Below are 19694 nucleotides of genomic sequence, written 5' to 3' on the forward strand. Positions count from 1 at the left end.
TGGGCTCTCTTCACGCTCCAAAGTTAAACCCCAAGTCCCAAAGTGCCGCTCCAAACCCCACGGTGCATTCCGAGGAGCCGGCAGCTGCTCCCGTGGCCAAGCCCATCCCTCCGCACTCCCACCGCCCTTCCCGGCGGGCCCTCCCGCAGGTGCCTGAGGGGGGCGGGAGCGACTCCGCCCGCGCCCCGCCCCAGCGCCCGCCCCGCCGCGGCTGCCCGGCCCTTCCCCGGCCTCAGCCCCCTGTCCCCGTTCCCTCCGCAGCGCCATGTGGGTCTCCCCTCGCCCCGCGCTGCTCCTGCTGCTCGCGGGGGTCCTGCGCCACGGCGGAGCCTCAGGTGAGGGCGGTGCGAGCCGGGGCGGGGGGGCGCGTGCGGCTGTGGCCGCCATTAGCGGCCGGCGGAGCCCGGCTGGTGCCGGGAACTGCGGGGCTGCGCCCGGCGCTTGCGGCGGCTGCGGAGCCGCTTGGGGTGTCCCCGGGGCTGGCCGCTGTCTGCAGGGCCTTCTGCCTCTGGCCGCAGGGCCATCTGCCTCTGGCCGGACGGATGAGCAGGAGTGCGGAGCAAAGCTGCCTGCGGCGCTGCAGTAGCGCTGTGTGTATTCGTGGTTATCTTAATCTTTCATGCGGACAGGGAGAACCACCCTCGTTTTTGTTCTCCCTCTCTCTCCCTGTCCGCTTTTATTTTTATTTTTTTTTCCCACCTTATTGCTATGAACGCCATAATTTTAACTGTTTCATGGATAATTCGGAATCATTTTAACCGCGCCGTTGCGGGGATGCGCTACAGCTGATGCGGCTGGTGTAGGGCTGTATTTCCCGTGCAGAAACAAGGTGGCATTCTCTACCTATGAACATGAGCTTACGTGATAAAGGGAACATGGTTAAAAGTAGGTTTGCGTTTGTCTGCTTGTTTTTTTTTTTTTCTCCCGACCATGTACAGGTGGTCCTGGGTTCCCACCACCCTAGTGGATGGTGGGTTGAGAAGCATTGTCGCTATGAAACTAGGGAAAGGAGCAAAACCTATGATTTGCAGCTTGATTCGTAAACTTACTTGTTGCCCGTACTGATGTAATCTGACTTCATTTGGTATGGGCTTTTTTTTGTAATTTCCCTGTGTTCCTTGCATGTGACTAAAATAGGAGTTCAGAGTTAAGTGTGCTATAATAAGCATAGTTTGGGAAGATTTACAGTCACTTGGTTTTGTTTGTTTTTTGTTTTTTTTTTTTCTGGTTAAACTCTTATCTGTTCAAATAAAGGAAAAAATAAAGTTTCCTCTCAGAGATAAGCAAGCAGTCCTTCGTATTAGAGCTGATATAAGCCCCCTTCTCTTAGTTTTGCTTTATTTTTATGCTTGCTTCTAAGCATACAATCATAGAATGGTTTGGGACCTTAAAGCTCATCGCATTTCGAACCTCCTTCCACGGGCAGGGACACTGTCCACTAGACCAGGTTGCTCAATGCCCCACCCAACCTGGCCTTGAATGAATGAAGCTTAATTGTCTGGAATAAGACTCTTGGGATACTTTGCAGGGCTGCAGGACAGCATTTGGAACCAGTCCCAGGTGTGGAAGACTTCTCTCTGCCCAAGTCTCATGCCCAGGATCCTAATGGAGAGCCAAGTATTCCCTGTTTCTTGCAGGACCTAAAAGCTTTGGCTGGGCACCTGATGGTGGCAAGCAGGTGTGAGAGTTAAGGCTCAGGGTTCTTAGACCTTCATGTTTATCTTGAAGGATGCTAACAATCAGTCTGTCTCCTGGACTTGATGAAAATGGGTCATGTGTTGAGTAATTTTTTTACAATATGTAAAAAGGCAAAGCAATTATGAGACTAAGCAAACTGCTTTGCCTTGAAGGAACCTGTTGTTGTTTTTTCTTGCACGATTGAGGGTGGATGGGGAAAGTATTTCCCTCGTGAAAAGCTAATAAGCTGTGTAATTTGTCTACCAGAGTCTAGCTGATCATTAGGGCCTTTAAACAAGGCCACTTGCTTAATGGTTCACTGATCTGAAATTATCTTGCGGTTATTCAGTTGTGGACACCCACTTTGGAGGGATGGGCTCTGCTAACTCCTAATCCTTGAAGAGCCTGCTTCATTCTGAAAGTGCTGATTAGTAAAATCTTTGCATGATGGTCTGTGTTACTTCTCTGGGCTTCTGATGGGTTGCAGCTCCTCAAACTTGGTCTTTGTGCTGAAGTGTTTTATAGATTGTGTTTGTTGCCTTCCAGTGAGCTCTGTCTTCCTGAGGAGGAGTTCAACTGGCTGTGTTTGCTACATTCAAACCAGGCTGTTTAGTTTTGGAAAAACTAAAGTGAATTTATAGCGTAATCAGGACTGAGCAGTGCTTTTCTAAAGGGAGCTTATCTGGGTTAAGCATGTTTGTGCCAGCTGTTTAGTCTATGCAGAGATGATACTTTGTAGTAAGAAGTTCACACATAACTTCCCTCACTTTTCAGGCTGTAAAGACCTCTAGCCTGGTGAACAGAGTAGTCCTCTGGGATGGGAATGGTGCAGATGGTGACAAGCCACAATCTGTGGTGTCATTTCTTTAAGCATCACGCTGCTGTAAGCATGGATCTCAGTACAAACACAGTCAAAGTTCAGAAGCTTTCAGAAATGGTCCTGCTTCTTTCAGGAGTGGGGTAGGTGCTGTATTTTTTTGGGAGGTTCAGTAGTGTGGGAAGACAGAGACCTTGTAGCTGGACTCTCCCATCATCCGTGTCTGCATGGCCTTACAGGTCTGATAGGATATGGCTGCAGGCTTTATTCTGTTAAGTAACTGTATGCTAATGTTTTTCTTACTCAAACTGGTTGTCAGCCTGAGCTTACACTTCACCTTCATTAAATGTCTTCATGTGACTACTTGTTATACTCCCTGCACTGGAAAGTTCTCCTTAGCTCCTGGAGCTTGCTTACATCTGGGTGTTGTGCATATCCACTGCAAGGTGCTCGGCACCAGGTAGAAATGTGTTTTCTCTTACAGCACAGAACCTCTCTAAGGGAAGCATAATGTTTGAGCATGGCTCTGTAGGCGAAGACTGTTCTGTAGGGGCAGCAGTGGCGGTTCTTCAGTTGTGCTAGGTGTAGTCAAGAACCCTGTGTAGTTAACTGCTCCTTGGTGGTGGGGAGTGACTCTTGGCTGCTGGAGCTGGAAATGTGGTTTACTCAAAGCATCAGAGGAGCCAAGAGTTTGGCACTGAATCAGCACAATGGAAACAGTTCAAGCTGGGTGTTGCCTGTTGGGGAAACACTGTGTCACAGGGAAGGGATAACAAGTGCCAAGGCTCTGGAATTGATTGTCTCATTGTTTAGAGTTAGGAATAAGGACTTTTGATCTCAGAAGAGTTCCAGAAGGTTCTATCTCATGCTGTCTTTACTGGTTCTGCCCTTCATGTGAGGTAAAAGACAGTGTGGGGTGATAGAGTAGGCTGTTTGCTCTGTTCACCACTTCTGTATGCAGGACTATCTGTGCTGGTGCTGTATATTGAGTAACACATGCTCAGTGCTCCACCTCTGCTCAGCTGCTGCTCGGTTTCAGCAATGCTGACTTCCTTTGAGCATCTGTTCAGTTTGGGTAATAGTTTGGGTTCCTCTCGTGTATCCAACCCAAAATTACTCTGATGTGCAGTGACTGTTTCAGTTCTTCCTGGAGGGCAAGGAAGAGAGCACAGCCTGACACCTTAGAGTGTTTCCAGACCTTCACTGTTGGAAGCAATAAAACAAGTTGGGATGCCTGGATTTTGCTCCTCTGTTTGTTACTGGCTTGCTGGATAGACTCTCTCAATTGTGAGGTGTTAACGGTGCTGCTGGTCCTGCAGACCTGTCTGGTGGGCTACCTCCAGGCAGATCAAGCTTGCCCAAAGGAAAAGGTTACATGCTATGGCCAGCACTATGTGGTTGAGGTCTATGTCATTGAGGTCTCTGTGTCTGCTTTCAAAGGATGTTTGACATGACTGAACTCTCTGTGGCTCGGGGAGTCTAATAGTTGTCTGGTATTAGAACCAGAGAAGTGATACCAATAGGCCTGGTGATTGTGAGTTGGTTAATTTAATCAATTAGTCTTGCTCACCATGTTCCCTTTCCATCTCAGTGCACCAGGAGTGACTTGTTCAAATGACAGAGATGGAGAAGGCTGGAAGGGTGCTGTGGTCTGTGGCCTTGGGGCCATTGCTCTCCCAAAAACTTCTTAGAAGGTTCTGTTGCTCTGCAGTGCTCATCATCTTTTGGGCCTGGCTGGAAGTGTGGTTCAAGGAGCCTGTGTACAGCAAGCTGAGCAATACTTGTGTGATGGGTGTAGATGTTCTTGTTCTTCACCCTGAGCCTCTGCTCTTGTGCCCAGATTTTGGGGTAATGTGTGTCATGCGCTGTTCTCAGAGCAGTTATGCAAACAGTAAAGCAATATAGAACAACAGTCCTTAATTCACCACGCTAATTAAACTTGAGAGAGTGCCTCTGACATTTAGAGTCCCATGATCACGCTGAAGTAGTGGCTGTGTCTTGCTGACGAATCTGTCCTTATTTGTGCAGAGGCCCCTGGGTATGGGTATGGAGTGGAGGTGAGAAACAAGGCAGAGCAATGCAGTTTTTTTCCCCTTGATGTAGATCACACAGAGAATGTGTGTGGTTTCAGTTTTTTTTTCTTAAAAGAGCATCTAAGTGTGAATGTCTTGTGGTTCAGGAAGCTCTGCTGAAGGTTTTAAAGATCAAAGAAAAATATTTTTCCTGTATTGTAAGCTTTCACTGTAAATTTCTGAGTGTACAGATGTATAGTGTCTGCCTTCCGAATGCTTTTCTTTAGCATTCATACTGCTACTTGCATTTCTGGTAGAACATGAGGAAAGATCTGAGGATATCTGAATGCTGCACAATGGACTCTGATGAATCAGAAGCTGAAGGATACACTAAGTTTCTTTTGCAGTTTTAATTTTACATTAATTACTGTGTGAAAATTTGGTGTAGAAACTTCTACCTTAACACAAACAGCGGATGACAGAGCAGAAAAATGGAGAATCTTTCTTTCCTCACAAGTGGTTTATGGCACCCACCTCCCCCCCCCCCCCCCCCCCCCATATTTTAGCTGAGATTTTATTGGTGATGCAGTACTAGTATTAACTGAATTTTGGGAGTGAGCATGTAAGGGTTGAAGTTCCTTCCCTCACTGTGTAGCAATTGGAGGAGGCATGAGGGTGGCAGCTCCCCTCTGTTTACATATCAAGGGGCAAAGAAACTGGCCAATGATGCCAGTTCTTGGCAGGAGAGAGAGAAAAGTTACAGGAAAGCAGTTAGAGAGTGCTTGGTATAGTTTCAGGTAAGAAAACTCTCCCCTCCCTGGTGCACGGGAGCCCCCCTGTGTCATCAACAAGTGTCCCTCCGATGGTGCTGCTGGTGACTCTGTGTTAGGGAACTTGGCAGTACCAACCCTTTCCACCAGAGGAAGTGTGTGTGTGTGTGTTCAGGCTTGATAAGTTTTAGGTCTGTTTGGGTACAGAGGCAGGCAGAGGAATTCAGGTAAAAGCCTGGAAGGCATTGTGCAGTCTGGCTGCTACTACCAACCGAAGAACATCTTGTGGCTTTTGTGGTTGCTTCGGTTTTGTCCCTTGGCATTCACTATCCCTGCAGAAGCCAGCACAAGTCAGGGACAAGTCAGGCTTGCTTGCAGGACTTGAGTGGCAGGCCAAAGCTGATTCTCAAAGATCTTATAACGTAGGTCATGTGGTTCTCTTTAAATTAAAATGACAGTGCATCATGGGGTTATGCTCATTGTAAGAAGAAGTAGTCTAGCTTGTGTCTAGGAAAAATTAGTCAGATTTTTAGGCCTAGAGATGGGGATGCAGCAGTCCTCATGATTAAAAACTGTTTGGCAGCAAAAAGCATGGAATAGCTGAAAGTGGGTAAATGTATGTATGTAAACTACAGATTTGACTCTGTCTTCTGGAATTTGACTCCCAATTCCCATAATCTGTAGGAATTCACCTGGGAGGTCTGGTGGATATTGTGGAAGTTGGCTGGCTGATGCAAACATCCCCGCCTGTATCTGCCAAAAGTCAGGCAGTCCTCAGTATCTTCTCTTACTATCTTTTTGGAGTGTAGCTGGCTGGTTGGCTGAGCTGGTGAGCTCAGCTGTATCAAATCCTGACTCCTGGCAGGAAGCTCTGTCCCTGTGCTCAGGTGAGTGCCAGGCTGCAGGGCAGGTACCCTAGCTGTGCATGTGTCTGCAGGTACAGCTCTGTGTGCAGCAGTCTCTGAAAGCTTGGTACAGCTCACAGGATGAGAGCAGCACAAAGCAACATCCTGCTTTTCTCCCAGCTGACTAATACTGGGCTACTGGAAACTTCCAGACTTCCCTGGTAATTGCTTCCCTCTGGACCAAAAAAAAACCCACCCCTGTATCTTCCTTTTTTTGTAATGCAGGTCTTCTTGAACTCTCCTTGGGAAAATTCAGAAATGTGCTACTTAACCAGACCAATCCAGTGGAGGCTGTAATCAGGAACATCGCCAGCAACGTGACTGTGGTTATTTTTCAAGTGCATGCCCAGCAGAGTGATGTGGTGATATCCTTTGATAAGGTAAGAGTGTCACTTCTGTTAAGTGCTGCCTCTCTTTCAACAAAGGACTTGGCTCTGGTACATGTAGGACTAATAAATAAATAATGAGTTTCTTTTACCTGCTTGGCTTTTAGACAGTGTTACTGTAGCTTCAGAAATCCTTTCTTGTTCTTATATGCCACAGCTGCTATTTTGAAAGACTGAATGCTAAAGGCATGTCAGAGCTGGTTTGAAAATGTTTCAAGGGTCTTTATTTGGTGGAAGTGGTGCTTTTGTCACATGGCTCTACTGACTGTTGTCCATCAGCATGTCATATTAAAACCAGATCTGTGTAAGTGTTTGCCAGATGCCTCACACACGATCACTTTGGGATGTTTAGTTGTCTGCTGTTCCCATGGCTTGGATCTAACCACTGCAGACATGATGGGTTGTTAGCCCAGTTCCTTGTCCTGAATCTAATTCTCCTTTCGTAACACAGGGAGAAATTCTTTCATGTCCTCCAGTGAAAGCTGCTACTTCTAGGTTATGCAATAAAAACATTCCTGTTGCTATGCTCTGCATCCCAGTAATGATGGGACAAAATGAGCCTAATCTAAAATACTGATTTTTGTTATTGTGGTGCTGGGACGCTCTCACTGGTATTTGAACAGAGCATTGACTAAGCTGAAGGTGGTAGATGGAGGTCTGACAGTTGCAATCCAGTTCCCCTCTCTCTACCAGCATCTTTGAAATCAATATATGCTGAGTGCCAAGACATATCCTGGGAAGCTTAGAAGATGAATGACCTGTAACACAAGTCACTCAGCTCAGCCATCCTTGTACTGATGAAACAGCCAGGATTACAGGGCTGAAGCATTACTGTTAGACCTGTTCAGTCTTTGCTTGCCATTGGTAGAATCCTCTGCTGCCAGTTCAGATCCTCTTTGCATTCATGGGCCTTACTAGGCCAAGGGTAGTGATGCATAAATGCAGCTGTACTGCTTTTTGGGCTGGCCTGCCTCTAGAAATACGGAGTTGAGCCAGAGTTTGAAGTCTGCCAGGTCCAATGTGCTTCCTTATAGCGTTGCCTGGGGTAACTGTGGCTGCCTTGGCCAGAGGCACTTTACATGCTGAAAATGTGGCTGCAGGTCAAGTGGTTGTTCCAGCTGTGCAATTTGTGATACTGTCATTGCTGCCTAATTTTTCCTCAAGAGCCCTGGTTCTGGAAGGGATGGTGGTGCTGGGGTTTGGGTCAGTAACTGGCCTGGCCCCAAAAACACCTGGCATTGCTAGTGTTAAGGCAGCTATCATACAATCATCTCTGTTCTGGTGGGGATAGGAAGGTGCTTCTGTCTGCTGGTTCCCAGACCACTTCCTTGCTGCCATCTTGCAACATTTTTTGAGGGATATTCTAGTCCTTTTACATTTTTACTAATCAATCCATTGCGAGGTCTACTAGCTAGATTTCTCAGCTACTTGCTTGTGATTATCAGCTCTTTAGGAGTCCCACACTTGTCGTATGGGGTTTTGAGCCTGAGCCAGGCAGTGTGTGGTGTCAAGAGCTCCCTTTTTTTCACTAGCTAGGGATGCCATCCAGAGGGACCTTGACAGGGTTGAGAAGTGGATCTATACAGACTTCATATTGTTCAGCAAGGCCAAGTCCAAGGTCTTGCACGTGGAGCTGGACAATTCCAAGCACAAATACATTTTGGGCAGAGCGGTATTTGTTGTAACTGGCACTGATGTGTGCACCTGGCAGGTTTGTGGCAGGAAGGAAAGGGCTCTTTTGATATTATCAAAATACAGAAATATCATTGAACTGTGATAGAAGTCTTCTCAAGAAGAACTCCTTGTTTCTATGATTTGTTTCTGTGCAGACTCCATCGGTGAACAGCTCAGGAGTTGGGGTGGACAGAGGGCTGGTGTCCATCCTTCGGCCCGAGCAGACCGTGTGTACGTGGTACGTGCGTGCCCTGGATGCTGCCCAGGTGCTCAGCACTGCCATCTCCATTCCCTACATGGAGAAAGGTATGTGCTCAGGGCATGCCAGCTCTGCTCAGGCAAATCATCTGTGGGATGAAGTGTTGACCTTTCAGTCTTACATGGTGGAAATCTGATGGTGATACCAGAGTTTCTTTTGAAATGGGCTGAAAAAGTTTTTATTGTCACTGCTGAGCTGTGAGTTGTGTATAGGATGTACTTCATGGTCTTGCCGTGACTGAAGCCTTTGAATAGAATACACAAATCAGTTTGGATTGGAAGGGGACCATAAAGCCCATCCAGTTCCAACACTCTGCCATAGGAGGGACACCTTCCATTACCCCAGGTTGCTCAGAGCCCCATCCAGCTTGGCCTTGGACACTGCCAGGGACCCAGGGCAGCCACAGCTCCTCTGGGCAACCTGTGCTGGGGCCTCCCCACCCTCACAGGGAAGAATTTCTTCCCCATCTCCAATCTAAATCTACCCTCCTTTAGCTTAAAGCCATTCCCCCCTGTCCTGTCACTCCAGGCCCTTGTAAAAATTCCCTCTCCAGCTTTCTTGTAGGCTCCCTTCAGGTATACGGAGGCTGCTGGAAAAGTCTCCCCAGAGCCTTCTTCAGGCTGAACAACCCCTACTCTAAGCCTTCTCTCATACGAGAGGTGCTCCATCCCTCTGGTCATGTCTGTGGTCCTCCTTTGGACTAACTCCAGCAGGTCCACATCCTTCTTGTGTTGGGGTGGGGTCTTGCCAGAGCAGGCTAGAGGGGCAGAACCCCCCTCCCTGGCCCTGCTGCCCACTCCTCTTTGCATGCAGGATGCTGGTGGCTGGCTGGGCTGTGAGCACATGTTGCTGGGTTATTTCAAGCTTCTTGTCAGCCCCAAAGCGCTTCTGCTCAGGGCTGCCCTCAATACATTCTCCACTCAGCCTGTGTTTGTGCTTGGGGTTGCCCTGACCCATGTTCAGTCCCTTACAGGAGCTTTCATTCCAACACCCCAGTCACTGGAGTCACTCGTGTGTGGGGACCTGTCACAGGCTGCAGTGAAACCCTTTTGCTGTCTGCAGGGCCAGCACCTTTCTGTGCTCAGATTGTGCCTGCAAGTCTGTAACTGCACTTATCTTCTCTGTGTTCTAGATCCTATTCCTGGGGGCTGCAATCTAGAATTTGACTTGGAAGTGGATCCAAATATTTACCTGGACTACACGTTGGTTGACACACACATCAAGTTTGCCCCTGCAAACCTGGGATATACCAGGTGTGTGGAAAACTTCAGTGCACTGGGCAAGACCTTTTGTCCTGTGTTTGGCCAAAAGGCTAAAATAAGCCCCTGCTGTAACAGCTGAACCATCCAGCTGCTGGCAAGAATCTTGTTTGCTGTAACAAATGTAAATGGGGAAAAGGAGGAGGGGAAGAGGTACTGCATGAGAGAGATAAAAGTTGAGAGTTACATCTTGTGGGGGAGGTTATGCAACTTCAGAAATGTAAGCAGTCAGTAAATACTGGATCTTTCCATTCCTTGTAACAGCTTAATTTGTTTGAGGAGCAATTGTGTGTTATAGCCAGTTTTATTTCTTTACTAGGACTAAAGCATGACAATGACCCAGAGTTTTGTTTAACTTGAGACTTCAAGTTAAAAGGCATTATTTCCTGAATGGGGCCTGGTGTCACAAGTGATAGGCAGGGCATGGGGAAGACTGTGTTCAGAACTGCATGGAAAGACAAACAGTAATGTTGTGGTCTTTGGCTGTTGTGGCCTCTTGGAATTCTTGTTCTGGCAATTCATAGGAAGCCTGTGTAAGTGTGAAGGCAGGTACCAGCATGGACACCACCTGTGCCAGGGTGGGTTTTGTGTGATGCTGCTGTGCCCTGTGCTCACAAATACAGTCCAGCTTTGAGTTAGCTGCTGGCGTGCACCTCTAAAGAGTAGAGGCAAACCCTGTGGACAGGTAACTGCTGAAAACTGATGTTAAGGTCTGGGGCCTTGTGTGGGCTGATGTGTTTTTCACTGCAGGGGAGCAAACCCCCCCTCCTGTGATTTGGGGACTGGTCAGAGCTCACGGTGGCGGCTGCGCTACGACGTGTACCAGTACTTCCTGCCTGAGAACGACCTGTCCGAGATGGTGCTCATGAGCCACATACGGAGAATGTCCGGGGTGCAGAGTATCAAAGCCAATGGCATCAAGGTGAGCCCGAAGCACTGGCTGCCAACCATGTGGTGCTCTCTTGTTTTCTTCTCCCCTGTGCTTTTCTTCTTAGAGGGGAGACGTAAGCAGACTCCCTGGCCCTGCTGGGGGGTGGAATGGCAGCCTTGGAGGCTAGACCTGGGTCAGTAGGCTGCTAGGGAGCCTGAACTGTGCCCTCAGGCAGGGAGGAGCAAAACAGTGGGAGAATCTTCTCCCCTGACAGAAAACACAGTAGTGCTGGAGGGAAGGGTTTCCATCCTGTGAGCCTTTAACACAGATACTTACTTTTCCAGATGCTTACACTGACAGCCGATGACAAAACCAATGTCTACTTCTCGTCACTTCCTGGACAAGGTGTGATCTACAATGTCATAGTGTGGGATCCTCTTTGGAACACTTCTGCTGCATACATACCTGTGCATACATATGCCTGCAGCTTTGCTGACCTGGTAGATAACTGCTCTTCCATCAGTAAGTTGGGAATTGTAGGTCCTTGCCAATTCCTCTGCAGCTTGTTGTGCTCCAACATGCTGAATGTGCTTTTAAGATTATTTTTCCAATGTGTACAGGAGATCTTTGTTTTACACTGTGTATATTTTTTTACTTTATGATGAAGTCTGCTTCTTGTTTGATGAGAAAGTCTAGAATGATGAAGTAAGACCAAGGAGAACCATTAGCAATTAAAGGTTTAACTTGATGAAGGTTTAATATGTGGCTTGCCACTCTGAGCTCTGTAGTGCCACCCCAGCTTTGTCCATTTCAAGTGGATGCATAATTTCAAGTAATTTGTAGGACTGCGGATGCTGGATGTGAAGCTGAGCTAATAAAACACAGACTAGATTTGGCTCCAGCTAGATTTTTTTAACTGTGCTGGTGGTAACAGGAATTAGTAACCTGCAGGTATTTTGAAAGGCGGCAGTCATCTAAAATAAGAATGAAGATATGTCAGCAGTAGTGGAGTGACTATCAAGTCATGCTGCTTTGTGCAAAGCTATATAATGATGAAATTTGAGCAGAAACAGAGCAAAGCTGCCACTCCCCTTATGAATACAAAAGGGATTTGAGTAATTGGTAGAATTTGGTTCATAGAGTAAGATTTGTTCTCATTATTTTCTTATATACTGTAACACAAGTGACTGTTACCAAACTCAGTGTTGTCCTATGACAGAGTGAGACAAATTATCTAGGCTAAACCTCTCTGATTCAGAGCACATGGAAAACATGCTTTACTTCTGCAAATAGCTTAAATATAGGTAAGAAATTTGCATAGAAGACAGAGGTGAGCCATATTGGGATGCTGGTAATAATTTTTGTTGCATGGCAAATGTATGAGAGAGAGACAAATGGTGAAGGCTGCAGTGATTAAGCCTATAGTTTCTGCCTGGGTCACTTATCCCCATAGCACTGATTTTTATAGATGACTGGATGTCCCTTTTTTTTAAACCTGAGCAGAGAATTTTCAGGCAAATTTATATCTGTATTATAAACAAGTTACATCTACTTACAGAAAGTTCTCTTGAATAAGCAGGAAACTCTTGATTTCTTAATCAGTCTGGGACTATTTCAATGTTCTATTGAAGATCCTACCAAGCCTATTGTTAGTTCAGATGTTGCAGATTGACAGAGTGGCAGGTCTCAAGTTGTCATAAAGTTTGTGACAGCAACCTGACCTTACCTTAATCTCTTTGTTGGGACTACTAGGTGGAATGCTCTACTAAACCTACCTTTCTTCTTGTAGGTAAAGTCTCTACCAAAGTATTCTTCACTGCTTTTGCTGTTCTTGGCCTTTTCACCTGCTTTTTTGGACACAGATTCTGGAAAACAGGTACTGAATATTTAATCTCATCTCATAAGTCTGGTTGGAACTTAATAAATGTTACTCTCTGTAACTTAGAATGGTGATGTTATTACCAAGATTCATTTGATAGTGATGTTGTGCCAGTTAGGTCCACTGCTTTGCTTTTATAGGCTCTGAGCCTTTTAGTTCAAAGCAGAAGTTTCTGAGATGCAAAGAATAGAAACCTAAAACTAGGGTGAATGCTGGGCAATATAGCTATAAATATGTAGTTTTGGGCTATCTGTAGTGCTTGAGGATACCCCTGTTGAGAACAAAATGTTGTCTAGCTCTCCTTTTGTGAGCTGCTGTGTTCCTTCCCTGTTGTAATATGAAAATGTCTGAAGATCCACTGAAGTGGGCTTGGTATGAAGCTTGCTAAATACCTTTTCCTTCTTCTCTAGACTTATTCTTCATGGGCTTCATTGTTGCAGCATTCATCTTCTTTGTATTCATTACAAGGGTAACTGGCCTTAGTTACGATGGTGAGTAGATGTGTCAGGATATCCTGTGTTCTTCCCAAACTCTTGTCAGGAACCCTTCAGGTACAATCTCACTTGTGCTGTTGGCCAGCCACAGGAAGGATAGCAGGGTGCTTGAGCTTGAGCTCTGATTGCCATAAGAGCTGAAAATGCAACAGAGTAAGTGTTCCTTCCAGCATCACAGTGACACAGAATTTATAGCTGGATTTAATTTCAGTATTTAATCCAAGGAATATAAGAGGTTTTTGGAAACTCTGGAAATTTGCAACATACTTTCTTCCTACTTTCACAATGCATGGACCTGTTTCAGATCAAACACAGGTTTCATCTGTAAAACGGAAGTAGGTGGTCTGTCCCCAGCTTGTTAGACTAGACAGAATTAATTCTTTCTGTCTGTCCCACCCCATAAAATTCCTTTATCGGTACATGTGCAGTAGCTGTAGTCACCTGAACTCCCTGGGACCTCAGGGTACCAAGGCCTCCATGCCAGCTCCCCTGCCACTCTTTCAGCAGCACATCCCCAGCTGCAGGCTGGGCATCTCAGTGAAGTGTGTGAAGCATGTTCTGATACTTTTATTTGTTACCTCATGCAAGCTCACTGAAAAAAGCCAAACAAGCACGTAAATAAAGCTGCTGAACATGTTAGTGCAGGAACTGAAGTTTCCAGAATGCTGGAGTTTTCTCTTCTCTCTTTCAGTGCGTCTTATTTTGACTGCAGTGGCTGGAATTACTGGAGGCCTGCTCTTGGTTGTGAGCTGGTGGAGATTTGGCTCTGTCCTGCTCAGCATGTTTGTTATTGGACTTGTGTTGGGATTTCTCTTCTCATCAACAATCTTCTTTACTCCCCTAGGTAAGCACTGGAATCCTCTGCTTGGTGAGTGCTGTGTTCATGCTGTGCTGCAGGCACACTGCAAGGCTCAGGAGTGAATGGCACTCTCTGGTTTATCTTAGTGGGATGTTGAACTTTCCCTTTCCAGTGCTGGGAGGAATAGAGATGTACCTGAAAGCTTCTTTCAGCGCCACTGTAATTAAAACTACTTGGGGAAAAGGGAACTGATTGTTTTGCAGAGAAGTTGGTGACTCTTCCTACTTAAACTGTGTGCCATCTCTGTAACACCAGCTCTGCTCCAGGCATGCGCTTGCTTTCTTGTCCTCTGTCCAGAACAAATCCCAGTAGAAAGTCTGTAGTCTAATTTGAAGGCTTTAGGCATAAAGGCCTTAGACAAATTGCTTAAAAGCCAGTAAGCCTGCTGAGCTGGAAGCCCTCTGGGACACCAGAGCATCAGCTATACTTTATTGTAATTTTCAGTCTCAAAACTTCTCTTTTTAAGGTCCCTTGGTGGGACAGTTTTTATTCTCCAGTCATCTGTGTTTGACTCAAGCCATGATGCTGTGATAATCCATGCAGTTCCTGGTTGCTCTTCATTAAAGTGGAACAGTGACTCAGCTGGAGGTCAGCTTGTCCCCTCTGGTGAATCCACAGGCTTTAGAAGGCACAGGGAGCAAAGAAGGGTTTGAGTGATTTAATTTTCCTAAAGCCTAGAAGAATTTGTTGCCTGGTGGTGTTGTGATGGCTACATTTGCACCACACTCTGGAGTCAGATGCAGATTTTTAGCTTAGAAACCCACAGAGGCAACAAAGCAGCTTCTTACTAGGTAGCAGTACTCTGGTACTTTTCATTCTTACCAGGTGAGGAACGTGTACCTTGTCAAAAATCTTTGTTCCATGGACAAGATCTGCTGTTCCAGCACAGAGTACAGGACCTGTGCTCAACTGGGACAGTTTTTCTGTTCTTGAGTTACTGTTCCAATACATCTTAAACAGTCAGAATTTGAGCTCAAAAGCTGGGCTTTTCAACAATGTACTCCAGGTATTTCCGAACATACAGAATTTTGGTAGGGGAAAAGCTGACCCCCAAACACTTGTGAAAAGGAAATGTTTCCCTCACTGGTAAATGTGGTGTCTTGGCAGGAGACTACAGAGTCTTTCGTGATGATGTGGTGTTCTGGGTGACCTTTACTTGTGTGGCCTTGATGATTCCAGTGCTTTTTGTTGGCTGCCCAAGAATTGTAAGTAACTGTCCTGTCACCTCAGAAGGAGGGAGAAGGGGGGGCAGGGGTCAGACTTCTTAATGCAAAACGTTGCCCCATGGGATATGTACAGAAAACTCAGCACAGCTTTGTGAAGCTCAGCACAGGGCCAGTTGCAGGCAGTTCCTGTTCAGCCCCACTTGTGCTAAATGGGCCATAAGATAAGGAATGATTTGTTGTAGTTTTGCACCCAGCATCCACTAAAACCCGCATTTAGTTGACTTCTGCTGTCTTATCAGCTTGGCTAGATAAGAGATGTGTGCAACTGATTTATCACAGGAGAACTGATAAAAGTTACAAAATACTTGCCCAGAGAAGCTGTGGCTGTCCCATCCCAGGCAGTGTTCAAGGCCAAGTTGGACAGGGCTTGGAGCAACCTGGGGCAGTGGAAGGTGACCTTGCCCATGACAGAGGGTTGGAACTGGATGGGCCATTTTAGGTCCATTTCAATCCAGGCCATTCCATGATTCTATGATTCTACTGTCTTGGGGTGGTGGGAAATGAAAAGTGTTCATCAGTCTCCTAAAGCTGTGCCTTTTCTCCCTGTATAGCTGAACATCCTGGCTTCTGGAATAGTGGGATCTTACACGGTGATCCTGGCCATTGCTTGTTACGTCTACACAAGCCTTGCTTACATCACCTTAGACCTGCTCAGAAGGGTCCTCAACAATTACTTCAGCAGAGCTTACACCAATGTGCCTTTTCAAAGGAATGGTGAGTCCCCCCAAGACTTTATTCTACTTTTAAGGAGGAATCACTGCCTCTTTGGTTCTGTGGCAAACAGCAAGTGAGGGAAGGAAGGGGATGGAAGAACACAGTGCAGTGTGAGATTTAACATCCACATGAGAAATTCTAGTCCTTTCAAAGCGATACTCAGTAGACTCAAAGGCAGGAATCTTCCTGCAGGTGTTGTGACAAAGGCCCTTGTTGAAAGGTGCTGCTCAGACTTGGGCTGGCAGCTTGCTGAGGTGTGTGCAGAGTGGGCAGTCAAAGGCCTAATATAGGGAAGAGACTCTTCCCAACTCCCTGTGTGTCCTGGCCTCTGCATGGAGTCACTGTGGGAATCTGAGGATGATGCTCAGTTCCTCTCTGTCACTAAACTAGTTCAGTATTTGTGCTTGGAAAAGCAAGGAATGTTCTGGTTTGCTACAGGAATCTGTTTCTCTTTTTCCAGACTTCATCATCCTGTCAGTGTGGGCAATGCTGGCCCTCAGCGGGGTCACTGTGCAGCTCCGCCGGGAGAGGAGTGAGGTGCCCTTCCCACCACATCCCTATCTCACCTGGAAGAGGGAAAGGGAACGTAGAAGCACCAATGTCTTAGACCCCAGCCATCATATCCCTCCTCTGAGAGAGAGGATCCACAACAAGCTGCTGCATATCAAAGAGTTCTTCCAGAAAGACCAGCCAGCCGGGGAGAGAACTCCATTGCTTCTGTAACTTGCCAAATAACTGGTGGGAATGGAGAGGGAGGATCTGGGAATGGTGAGATGATTACCAGCAACCAGCCAGTGGTGCAGGATTTACCACTGCTAATTTGTCCTGCTGAATGAGAGATTGCTGCTTGCCCAGCTTGGCAGAGCAGTTACCTGTCCAGTACACTACATGCTGTTTGTGACTCGTCTGTGGCACACTCTGCCTGATGCAACCTGCTTGTGTCCAGCTGCAGAATCCTGTACTCGTGGCTGAGGACAGGCATTGATCCCGTGGGTTCTACTTTGCTGTTTGGGTACGTGAAATATCAAACAGGCTTTGGAAAGCAACCTGCTGATCGTTCCCTTGCATGTGGAAATGTCTGCTGAGGCAGTGCCCACTCGCTCCCAAGGGTGGGCAGCCTGTCCAGCTGTGAGGGGAGGAAAAAGGACTGGACATATAGAAGTTCTTCCAGCAGGAACTGAGCATCTCCTTCTAATACAGGTACAAAAAATGTGGCTGCAGACACACTGGTTTCCAAGAAGTGTTACTGGACCTTGCAAGCTGAACTGAGTGACTTGAATTGAAACTGCACTGAGTTAACTGTTGTACGTGTGCACTGTGGGGCTCGGGAACGGGGACTGATCTGAGACAAGAAGACCTTTTCCTTTGCTTTTGGGTGGTTTTGTAGCAAGCTGGTCATCTGGTCTCTGTGCAGAGATGGCTGCTAAGAGAACACAAACAAGAGGTTTGTCTCCCTGTTTGCTTTCTGAACAGCCTGTGTCTTGTTTCTGCTCTGGTATAGTATCTTTTTTGATGGTGCTGTCATAAAAGAAAAAAGTAAATAAGCTCTTTGTAGCCAATGGCAATTTTTTCCCTCTGGACTTGGCTGAAACACTATTTATTTTTAATCATCTTTTAATTTTGCCTTTAAGGGGTGAAAACAGAATTCTACTAGCAAGATACAGACCAGAAACCTTGCTGACTGTGTTCCTTACCTGTTTGAATTGCATCTGCTCAAAACAGAATGTAGTATAAAAACATTCTGATGGATTTGGACATTCTGACCAAAACATTGGTCCCGATAAGGGACCAGTCTCATGTGGTGGCTTTATGCTCTTCCTTAAAAAAAAAAAACAACCCAAGAGCCATTTTCAAAATGTCAGGTGGAGCGATGTGCTTTTGGCTCATCCCAAGGAGACCTGAGGGTGTTTTAGCTGTTTATCCTTTGTGCCCCATCCTGGTCTCCAGTGAGGGTCTGCACTAAAGGATGGCTCAAGTCTCACACCCTGTACCTTGGCACAGGGTATGGTGACTCTTCCTCCTTCTCCCTGTGTCTGAACCTTCAGTGAGGGCAGCCAAGTGTACAGTCTTGCCTGTGTGAGGTGAGTTGGTGCTCATGGAGCCTCCATGAGGGGATTCCCCAGGGGTGGAAGCTTAAGCTCTCAGCCACCACTTGAAATTCTTGGTAGGAAATCTGTAAGAAACAGCTCTTTCTGAGGAAGCTGACGAAAGAACTTTTTCTGGGAGCTTTGTTGGAAGTCTGAACATCCTGGCATAGACAGGAACGAATGACTTTTAAATGGCTTTTCTTTAAGGAGTGAGAGCTCAAAGACAGTGTCTGAGGTGACTGAACCCTTCTGACGTTTAGAGACAAATCCCATCATTGCTTGGAGCTGGACCATGTGCCTCAAACAGCAAAGCAAGGCTGAAATCCTGCAGTGTGGGTCTTGTTTCCCTGTGCTGGTGTGTGGCACATGGGGTAAACAAGGAGCTCTTCCCTGGGTCTGTGCCCGTCCTCCCTGCACTGATCCTAGCTTGTCTCTGCCGTGTGTAATGGCAAACAGCAAACACTTCTGTGGTATAGAAATGCTCTTAAACATGTTTACCTTGGTGGGTTTTTATAACTGCTGCAATTAACATTGTGCAAGAAACAAGTTTAACTCTAATTTTCTATATCTTTTATAATAAAGATGTCTTTTCAATGATGCTTTTACAGTTTAGCCTCTGCCTTTGATCTTGTAGGGAGAGTTTGCTTTGAAAAATTTCTTCTGGCCAAGGGCGGAGGTAGGTGGGGGAGCTTGGCTGGCATTGCAGTGACACCCAGAGGCTGAGAGTGTGCTGTGTGCTCTGTGAGGCCACTGAGGGAAGCTCATGGTTCAGAAAGGCTTTTTTTTTTTTTTTTCTGAGAGCTTTGTCAGATGAGGCTCTAGAGAACAAAGGAATGATTGTCATCCCCTTCTTGCCTGAAAACTGGTCTGCAAGATCACTGCAGGAATCTCCTAGCAGAAGTGGGCTTTGAACTGCTTTTCTGAGATCCTGATTTGAAGATTGTGTTTCCTTTTTTTAGTTCTGCCAAGGGACGGTTCAGGAATTTTCTTCCATAATTCCTAAGCCACAGTAACAGTGGTGATGATCAGAATACATTAATTGATCCACTGCAGTGTTGAAGGGGTATTTTCAAGGGTTTTTTTTGTGTACCCCTTGAGGTGTAGGGTGAGGTCTGTTTAAGGTCTCTTGAAGGTCTCTTCTAGCACAAACCCTTCTATGATTCTGTGATTCCATTCTGTCCTTGCCTAGAGAGCTGTCCTTGATCTGGAAAGGCTTCCAAAAAAGAGGGAGCCCCTCCAGAAAAAGCAGTAGGCTGCATCTCAAAATGTGCATTTTTCACTGAGCCTTTGAGCTTTCATCTCTCTACCTTCCAGCCTGTCAGCAGCTGTAGGTCTGCAGTGATCTTGGTAGTGTTTTTTGGGGTGAGCTATAGTGGAACTTTGGGTCCTGGTTGGTTTATCCAGTGAAGACTCAGGGTAAGAAACACAGCCTTTGGGTATGCAAGGTGAGTATTGTCCTGACTCAGGGGCTGGAATACATTGATATATTGATATATCCAGATTTATTTGAATTTTGCCAGTGTCCAGCTGGTTGTCGTTCCTTACCACATCCTGGATTAGTAGGCTCTGGTGTCTCACTTCTCTCTGGAAACAACAGCTCCCATAACACTTCTGTGTGTTCAACAGATGCTTGTTGTTTATAATATTTAGTTTATTGCTCTCAGAGCCTGTCTGCTCTAGCCCCCAGCTCCAGGCAGCCAGCTGACTCCTGCTGAGCATGAAGGGCTTTGTGCTTCCTTGCAGGCTGGAAGAAGTCAACTTCAAACCAGAGCAATAAGTGAGCTCATTTTGGGGGCAAGGGGGAG

The 19694-nt window shown here is 46.4% G+C and overlaps 1 protein-coding gene across 1 annotated transcript; it reads left to right on the top strand.

The window, feature by feature from the left end:
- The first annotated feature begins 232 nt into the window (after nucleotides 1–232).
- On the top strand, nucleotides 233–18483 carry TM7SF3 (transmembrane 7 superfamily member 3). The gene is made up of 12 exons (XM_066183748.1): nucleotides 233–335; nucleotides 6407–6561; nucleotides 8397–8547; nucleotides 9633–9753; nucleotides 10510–10681; nucleotides 10975–11152; nucleotides 12420–12506; nucleotides 12920–13000; nucleotides 13695–13847; nucleotides 14970–15067; nucleotides 15640–15802; nucleotides 16263–18483. The coding sequence occupies exons 1-12, from the start codon at nucleotides 266–268 to the stop codon at nucleotides 16523–16525; spliced, it is 1692 nt and encodes a 563-aa protein (XP_066039845.1). The 5' UTR covers nucleotides 233–265; the 3' UTR covers nucleotides 16526–18483.
- The last annotated feature ends 1211 nt before the right edge of the window (nucleotides 18484–19694 follow it).

The sequence above is a fragment of the Chamaea fasciata genome, unplaced genomic scaffold, assembly GCF_029207755.1.
Source record: "Chamaea fasciata isolate MVZ Bird 193981 ecotype frontalis unplaced genomic scaffold, bChaFas1.0.hap1 SCAF_5, whole genome shotgun sequence".
Lineage (NCBI taxonomy): Eukaryota > Metazoa > Chordata > Aves > Passeriformes > Sylviidae > Chamaea > Chamaea fasciata.